This window comes from Ciona intestinalis, chromosome 1, assembly GCF_000224145.3.
Source record: "Ciona intestinalis chromosome 1, KH, whole genome shotgun sequence".
NCBI lineage: Eukaryota > Metazoa > Chordata > Ascidiacea > Phlebobranchia > Cionidae > Ciona > Ciona intestinalis.
Genome location: NC_020166.2, coordinates 9,003,000 through 9,011,770, shown reverse-complemented (window position 1 = coordinate 9,011,770; position 8,771 = coordinate 9,003,000). Strand labels below are relative to the sequence as shown.

Genomic DNA, 8,771 nt, shown 5'->3' with positions numbered 1-8,771 from the left:
CTTAGATTTTATGGGCTAAAGATGTTTTATCTTTCCCCACAGTATTATACATCTTATACATACATTTTCCCAGAAGCGAAAATCCAACCTTAAATTGAAGTGTTATTTTCACAACGGCTGGAAAAATCCGCGCTTACTAATTCAACCAATTAAATCAGAGGAATTATGCGATTCTCCTCATGTAGTTCGTTTCTATGACGTGCTGTCGGATCGGGACAGCGAGGAGATTATAAGATTGGCTGCACCTCTTGTAAGCATGGTATAGGTGGGGGCCGATGGGACACTTTTTATGCTATTCTTGTCCCATTTGGTATAGTAAACAAGGAATTATAAAACCGTAACTTCACGATCCCCATAAACCGTTGTTATTTGTTTAAAACAGAATCACATTTAGATATTATCCGCTAAAGGTGTCCCGTCTTACCCCACCCAACTATATAACTTGCATATTACAGTACACATGTGTTTTTAATAAGTAAGTGAAAATTCATTTATGCTAAAATTAACAATAGCTTTTATAACACGGGTGTTGTTGTTTTTCCTCGTGCCCGCTCACGACGAGCCTCGTACCCATAAACTAGGAAACTAAATAAATATATTAGCAAAAAAGGATATAAGCGATTTTTGCATTCCACAATATTATACTATAGTATGGTATGTACATATACATTTCCAATAAACATGTTAATAATACAGATGTTTCGATCTGGTGTCACTGGAGATGACGGGGCAATTAATGATAACCCAATGGAAAGAGTTGGTAAAAACGCCTGGCTTGACAACTCTCCTGTAGTAAATAACTTTATGACAAGAGTTGCCGACATTACTGGTCTCAATGTTGGAGCGGAAATTTATCTTCAGGTGTGTAAAATTATTTTGTAAGGGTAAAATACATGGTAACTCATAAGCTGGCACGAGGTGTGTGAAACAGAACACTAATGTTGACGAATTTAATGTCTTTTTCCGCCTGCGTAAGAATAAGAAAATTACAGTTATTTATAAGATATTTTTTCTAAGTTCTAACATACAAAGTAACATAGTGTAATCATGGGTATGCTGTCAACGTATATTCATAGGAAATATATATTTGTATATTTATAGATTGGAAACAATGAGTATGTTTTATCGTAGGGTCAGGAAGATGGGACACCTTGTCTTTCTATTTTTTCGTCCCTTTTTGTAGTAAACATATAGATTATAAAACCATATCCTCACGACTCGCATAGATCGTTGTGAATTGTTCAAAACACGATCAGGATATTTAGATATTAGTGCAAAAGGTGTTGTCTTTCCCCGCCCTAATATAAAATTGTAGCAAACTTTTTTATATTTTATTAGGTTGCAAACTATGGAATTGGTGGTCATTTTGATCCTCATATTGATGAAACTGGTGGGGTAAGGATAAAATATAATTTGTTGTGATGAAACAAACTGAACTAATAAATATTATAAACAGTATGAAAACATCATGGAACGGCGCATCGCGACGTTTTTGACCTACGTAAGTGCTTCGTATTGTTGGGGAGCGATTTTGTAGGACTTTATTATTCTAAGTTTATTATTATGATTACCAACGCCCGCAATCCTTTTGAATGAAAGAACGGTAGGCTACACATAGAATAAAAATATGTACCTTGTGAATTGCTTTTGGACTGCTGGTGTGTCGTTTTAATTAAAAGTGAAATGATGGTACTAATTATTGGCAATTATTTACCTTCACATGGAGGGCAACGATAGTTGTTATAATCTTGTTTCATAACCCTCATTATTCCCTCTTACAAGTTATGTAACTTTTATAGTTTAGTGATGTTGAGTACGGTGGGAACACACCTTTTGTTTACCAAGAAGTAGTTGCCGAACCGATCAAAGGGAGTGCGATTTTCTGGTACGATGTTTTTAACGACGGAAGCGCCGACGAAAGAACAGAACACGCTGCGTGTCCAGTTGTATTAGGGAACAAATGGGGTATGCGGATATACTGTGTGGATAATTTAACCTTTGTTTTTAGATTATCGCCTAGCACTGTGACAAAGTGGTGAGCGCGCATGCATATAACCCAGAGGTAGTGCATTCAAGGCTTGCCGCTGCTACTATTGTAGCGGGTGTGTCCTGACACTTACCGGCTATTGCTACAATCCAGTGGTCGCTAAACGTACGTGGTAGCGGGTGTGTCCTGACACTTACCGGCTATTGCTACAACCCAGTGGTCGCTAAACGTACGTGGTAACTCGTAAGCTGGCACGAGGTGAATGAAATAAAACACCCGTGGTTAACAACTGTCTTTTCCGGCCACGCGAGGATAAGCAACTTACATCATTAGGTTACAAACAACTCAACTTTCCAGCCATTGAACTGAAAAGTTCTCCCAAGCGGATAGCGAAGATTTTCTAAATTAAATGATTTTTGTTTTTTGGCAAGTATTGATTAATCCATATCATTGCAATGGCAAAAAGCAGGCTTCGAATTGACAGTCGAATACACTGCTTTCAATTATACGAAGTAAAACTTTGTTTTTATTTCAGCTGGAAACTTGTGGCTCACCTTTGGAGATCAAACCTTTACAAAACAATGCCCTCTAAATAATAAGACGCCCCGCGAATACCGGATATTCTAGTTACGCTGCTTTTTATGCCAATGTATGTCTGAATGATAAATATAGGCGAATCCATTTTTTCGCGGATTTTGTTGACTGTTTATTGAGGCGTGAACAAAAATCACGTTATTTTTTGGGCCTTTTTATTGAAGCGTGAACCAAAATTACCAATTCTCTCGCATAATGACGTCATTGTCAATCTTTTTTTATGTATCTCTGCTAAAAGTAACACTTCTTAAAGAAGTCCGTCTCTCACGAACCGATTCAGTTCAGTAACCGTAGACGCATCGGTTATGTGTTGGCCGTTTACTTTGCGGAACAGTTCAGTTTAATGAGAAGCGGCACAAAAAAAATAACGGTTAAGAATTAAAGAGGCATACCTACGAAAAATCAATGTTTTTTTTTCTAAAACAGAAATGCTATATTTATGATGTAATGATACCAAAAAAGTTTTAAAAACGAAACAATTTTAGACTCCCGTGTTGGTATATAGTTCACGAGTTGGTTGCAGGTGAGCTGCAGTTGACATCGTTTGCGCTCGCGGGTGTCTAATACCCCTTAGCGCGTCAGTACTCGCAGCAAGGACAAAGTTATATACACGCATAATGACACAAGCTTGTTATCTGCTGAAGGAGGTTTTTTGTTGCTCGCATTATGCGTGTAAACAGAAATATGCTGGATGAACAGTTTTACTTTTAAGAGCTTAATCTTTTCTGATTATTATTTTTACAGTTTTAGGTTAAAGTAATAGCTTGTTTACATTCGTCATATCAATATCCTTCGTACCGTTCGTATTCTCATTATCATTGCCATCTCATCATGCGTTCATTCTTATTATATTATGGGAAATGGGAAGTTAGCATGCGACTTCACGCATTAAGGTCAATAAGGGGGAGAATAAGAAGTTGCGTGGTGTAAGACTAAGACGGGCCTCTACACAGCTTCTGGTTCGTTCACAATCATTTAACCTTTTTCTAACAAAGCAATAAAACAAACTTTAGCCAACACAGTAAAGGTTGTATGATTGTAAACGAACTGTTTCATTGTCAAGTGAAAGCCGTATCGAGTTGCTGTCGTATCCAGAGCCATAGAAATACAGAGTAGACCAAGCCACCAAGCCATTGTTACGTAAAAGACAAATTGAACGTCAATTTGGGTCCAAAATAGCACAGTAGGACAGTAGGTATAGGAAAATGTATGTTTTTGGCAAATTATTGAAAAACTTAAGCCAAAAATAAATATAAAGGTTGAAAAACTTTTGCTCTATTTTGGAAACACAAAGACGACAGTTGGACTACTCGGTGTTTATAAGACATATATTGGTTGTAACTAGTTGGCGTTTGTGTGGTACTGTGGTGTATCAGTTTAGTATATATTTTAATGTCGTTTGTTTTTGTGCATTTTTATTAAATTACACGTTTTTTTATAGTTAAAACATATTTAATGCAGCCTTTAACAAAATACAACAGTCAGGCCCCGTGATTGGCGTTAAAGCAGCGTCCCGGACCAAACCACCTTTATCAAACGTAGCACTGACAAAAGTGACTTTTTTCTTATAGGAAATCCGATGCATTGTTGCACAGCTGATTTTTTACCCGTTTTTTCGTTCATTAAAAGATTGGTAGCCTACCTTTAGATTACATTTAAGAATCTCTATCATTATATACAAATTTGATTTTTTGTTGGTATGCCCCTCTAAGTGAGTTGGTCAATACTAAAAAATTCAAGCGACCAGTTGAGTAAATATACTAGATAGCCTACGAGTTACAGAAAAAACATGATATACAAGAGAAAATATAGCCAAACATTCGTAGAGAAAATGTCGTAGTTAATGCCGAATAAATCAATATGTTTGTATTGAAATAAAAACTAAAGAAGCGGGAAATCTATTTGGTAATTTATCGTATACATTAATTAGGAAACTTACTTGGTTAAATTTCCTTACCAAAAATAGTTAGACTAGGGTAGCATGACGTTTTTAGTTTGTTAGTTAGTGTCTCGTCTGTGTTGACGGAAATCTTCAGCCGTGCTGTTTGAAACATGCGCCTTGGTGCCGTGAAAATACTTCAGTACAAAACAAGTTGTTTAAACGCCAATTAAAAAGAATTGACTGCAGTCCTTCTTAACTTTTGTTTGTATCTAAGCTTATACGTTTATTGGTGTAAAGGCCGACTAGAGATGTAAAAATGTTTGTTGTTTTGTTTGGCTGGGTTTAGGTATACGAATTGCTATTTTTCTGTCTTTTTAGACCGTGGTTAAGCTAATACAAAATGTTAAGATATTATGAAACCAAGTCAATTTCGCAAAAGTACCAGAAGTATCGGCCGCATTATCCAGTTCAATTAGCCAAAGACGCACTGGGAAGTTTAAGGGAAAAGAAAATAGATTTTCTGCTTGATGTCGGTTGTGGTGGTGGACAATCCGTGAATATATTTGCTCCCTACTTTCATGAAGTGCTAGCCATCGATCCTAGCGAGAATCAACTTAAAGAAGCGAGATCTCAAAACAAGTTTGCTCACGTGACTTACAAGCAAGGCATTGCAGAGAAATTACCATGTGATAACGTCAGTGTTGATGTCATTACTTCCGGTACCTCTGCACACTGGTTTGATCGACCGAAGTTTTACGAAGAAGCGGATCGTGTTTTGAAACCCGGCGGCCGGTTGGTTATATTCGGATACTGGTCCCCCAAAATAGTCCCCTTGTGTGTGTCGGATGGCGATGTTACAAGATTGTCGGGAGTTGGGACTCAACTTTTGAAAAATACTTTTAACAAGTTAACTGAGTGGAATTCAGTTTTCCATGAGCGACACTCGCATGTCCGCGATAAATATAATCAAATATTTGGTGAAATACCCCTATTAAATAAAAGACGTTTTGACAACTTGTCAACAGATTACACGTGGTCGCTTGTTGACGCAAAAGGAATGATTCAATCAGTTGACTCTTATGAAACTTATATGAAAAGCAAAGAATTGGAGTTGAAGGAACTCTCGGAAGTAAAACGCAGTGCAAGATTATCTGAACTTGATCCCAGTGAACAGTTCGCGAGATCGCTTAAAGAAAGTTGGGGGTACACTGAAATGGAAAACTCGAATGTCAAAATGAAAGCTGTCTTTGAGTTGTTTGTTATTGTTGCTGAAAAACTGAATTAACAACCAAAACTTAACCTATGTGGTTGAATGTATACGCCTTTCCCTATAGCATGTTTATGTGGATTTGTTATATCATGGAATACTACCTTACAGAACTTATGTACTGTGGTAATATTTATGTACAGTATAATTCTTTTAATATTAACGAACTAATTCATGTATAGTAGGGTGGATGATGCGCATATTAGGTGTTTGGCTTGTGTGAAAAATAATGTAGCAAAACTATTGACATCAAAGTTTCTAAGTATTTTTAGAATAAATGCTTTCATCATGGCATTAGGATTCTAATTTCATCTTTGGCCATAAAATTAACACACTGGACAAATGGACACGAATGGCGGGGGCAGTTAGTTATCTTTATCTCGGCCACTTTATCCTCGCGTGGCCAGAAAATGACAGTTGTCAGCCTATGGTTTGCCATGTATGTTGCTTTGTTTGGGTGATTATTTTTAGGATTTTTTATGTATTGCTGATAACTTGGATAACTCATTAGTGACCAATGGGTTAGAGCAACTGACATTAAGTGTCTTGCTAAGGACACATACGCTCACAATGGGGTACACACAGGCGCTGTAACCACTTCGCTACTTCGTCAGACAGAGCCAACTTAATCAAAAACCTTTGATCACATTAAGATTAGCTCATGTGTGCGATTGGAAAATCTCACACCGATGGCCATTCGTTACTTAAACACAACTAAATAACCGAGTGTTTGCTTTATACAAGTAATACGCGTAGGTTGAATTATTCGGTATGTGGCCTCCAGCTGCAGCTATGCTTTCTTGTATTTTAAATTACACGATTTCTATGGTAAAGTATCAACATAGAAAACTTGAAAGTTACACATATACAACTTATATGATTTAAATATTATTAAAGAAGGAATAAAGTTAAGATGTTCCGTTATAATTTGCTATAATTGCACTTTTCTTGAACCGCACATGTATTTAATAATTTCTTTCTTAATTACAGATTTGAATAACTTTTATAAAGGATACATATATTAGAAATGAAATTCCTTTTTCCTGTGTGGACCATCTTTATCTTTTGTTTGAGTTGTGGTAAGTTCAAAAACTAATTTCCAGCATTTTGATTTTTAAAAAAAATTAAAGAACAAAAATTTATATAAAAAATTATAAAATACTGGGTGTATAAATTGTATTATTGGGTTTGAGGCTATACACTGTAAAGTTATATATTGTAAAATTTGTAAGGTTGGGATAATATTAATATGGTGCATGTTTTTATTCTGTTTTCAGTTCTAATAAAGAACCCTCTTCCCACTTTATTTGCTAACCACTAAACCCGAACTACTAAACCCCTAACCACCAGCCTTTAACACTTTCCACAGGCCCATTCTGTTATGTAACAAAGGATTCTTTACTTGTGCCCTGGCCCCTGTTTTCTTATCCCATTTTGTAGTAAGCAAAGAATATTTACAAAATTGTATAACTGTATCTTCACGAGTCTACGACTCTAATAGAATACTGTTAATGGTTATAAAAAATTTGGAAAATATATGTAGGATAATGGGTGCTAAAAGTGTCCCATCTTACCCCGTGGCCTTGACCCTACCGTACCATATATGACATCATAGAGATTTGTTACCTAACCAATAATCCAGTTTAGAATGACATCTCATGATTTTTGTTTATTCTTAGATTTTGTCTTCTCTCAAACATCCAAAGTTTACAAACTCATCTACAAGGACTTCGATGTGAATTCTTATGATAAATGTATTCGACTACTGAATGGAACTTCAGAGATTGGATGCCAATGTAAGGATTTTATTACATAGTAAAAGGCTATATATATATATACATATATGTTTATGTTTTTACATTATATTAGTAGCGCTAATACAACAGGTCAACAACTACTATAATTCAGATTTCAAATTGTTGTCTCATTTTTTTTTTATTTCACGGCATTGGTAGGGTAGTGCTAATTCGCATAGAAAGGGAGATGGTTTTAATGTCAAACGAAATAGAAGATTGCGGAGTCACACTATGTATGTGAACGACTGACAAAGGCAGCATGGGTAATTGGCAAAATGTAAATCACAAATCTTCGACAAAGACATGAGTTTGAATATGAGATAATGCTTCATTGTATAAATTAAACCAGTAGGGTGGAGTGAATAGGACGTTTGTCATTAACTTTTGTCCCAATTGGCAGTAAACAAACAACATAGAATCATACTGTATCCTCACTTAAACGAGCCTTTTAATTGTACAAAACATTATTTAGGAAATATTGGGTTTAGGTGCTAACCGTATGCCATCTTACCCTATAATACTCTACGTTATGTTCTCATTTATTAATGTCATATTGACTTAAATGTTCTTATAAAGATATATTTACAGCAAAGAATGGAGGGAACACGGGAGCAATTTATCATGTCAACTCAACTGTCAGAATCACTGACTTTTTACAGAATAGTCATCTGAAAAACTACATTCCGTTGGTTGATGTTAATTACTTTAACAAGTTAGTGAATTCTATACTGCTGTGTTATGCCAGATTAGAAAAATTGTTCTTTTTAACTTTTTTAAAGGATTTGCATGGAAAAATTTTTTTTTGCAGATTTGCACCAATTTTTGTTTTATTTATTGTGATTTATTATGGCACTGTTCATTACAAATGTCCTGTGAATGTATTTTCTAAATTAGCCTTCGCATGTTTTTAGGAAAAACGGCACTTTTTCCAATCTGGGTGTTACGAAATTACAAAGAGTTTAATTCAAAACTTTATAATAAATGTTCCAAAACTTGTAATTTTTTTTGTTATAACAATTTCAAATTATTTATTTTACTTTGTATTTTTAGCAAATTGATCCAACAGTTTATAAATAGTGGGAAAGTACAAGGAGTTCTTGTTTACGAACCAGAAGGTTTTGTTAAACCATCCAATAGTTGGTCTCCTGAACTAAAATGTCCAAAGGAAAGATTTGGTAAGTTAAAGTGTCCGGCGCCGTGGCATAGTGGTTAGCGCGCCTGCCTCTAACCCAGAGTAATGGTTCA

The 8,771-nt window shown here is 35.6% G+C and overlaps 3 protein-coding genes across 3 annotated transcripts in view; all 3 read left to right on the top strand.

The window, feature by feature from the left end:
- The window catches only part of LOC100185609 (prolyl 4-hydroxylase subunit alpha-2-like), a 4,652-nt gene extending 1,417 nt beyond the window's left edge, over positions 1–3,235 (top strand). The window contains exons 2-7 of the mRNA XM_009859164.3: positions 43–250; positions 697–861; positions 1,339–1,395; positions 1,457–1,501; positions 1,800–1,965; positions 2,523–3,235. Of these exons, the coding sequence (XP_009857466.1) occupies positions 43–250; positions 697–861; positions 1,339–1,395; positions 1,457–1,501; positions 1,800–1,965; positions 2,523–2,614 (733 nt within the window). The 3' untranslated portion in view covers positions 2,615–3,235. The remainder of the gene's footprint in view (positions 1–42; positions 251–696; positions 862–1,338; positions 1,396–1,456; positions 1,502–1,799; positions 1,966–2,522) is intronic.
- A 1,628-nt stretch (positions 3,236–4,863) lies between these two features.
- Positions 4,864–5,748, top strand: LOC100183251. The gene has a single exon (XM_002120339.1). The coding sequence runs from the start codon at positions 4,864–4,866 to the stop codon at positions 5,746–5,748; it is 885 nt and encodes a 294-aa protein (XP_002120375.1).
- A 970-nt stretch (positions 5,749–6,718) lies between these two features.
- Positions 6,719–8,771, top strand: part of LOC100184851 (nicastrin) — a 9,755-nt gene continuing 7,702 nt past the window's right edge. The window contains exons 1-4 of the mRNA XM_009864207.3: positions 6,719–6,809; positions 7,410–7,526; positions 8,115–8,238; positions 8,577–8,701. Of these exons, the coding sequence (XP_009862509.1) occupies positions 6,758–6,809; positions 7,410–7,526; positions 8,115–8,238; positions 8,577–8,701 (418 nt within the window). The 5' untranslated portion in view covers positions 6,719–6,757. The remainder of the gene's footprint in view (positions 6,810–7,409; positions 7,527–8,114; positions 8,239–8,576; positions 8,702–8,771) is intronic.

Excerpts from the sequence above, each read along its gene's own strand:
- LOC100183251 (XM_002120339.1), top strand. The coding sequence starts at position 4,864 with ATGTTAAGATATTATGAAACCAAGTCAATTTCGCAAAAGTACCAGAAG.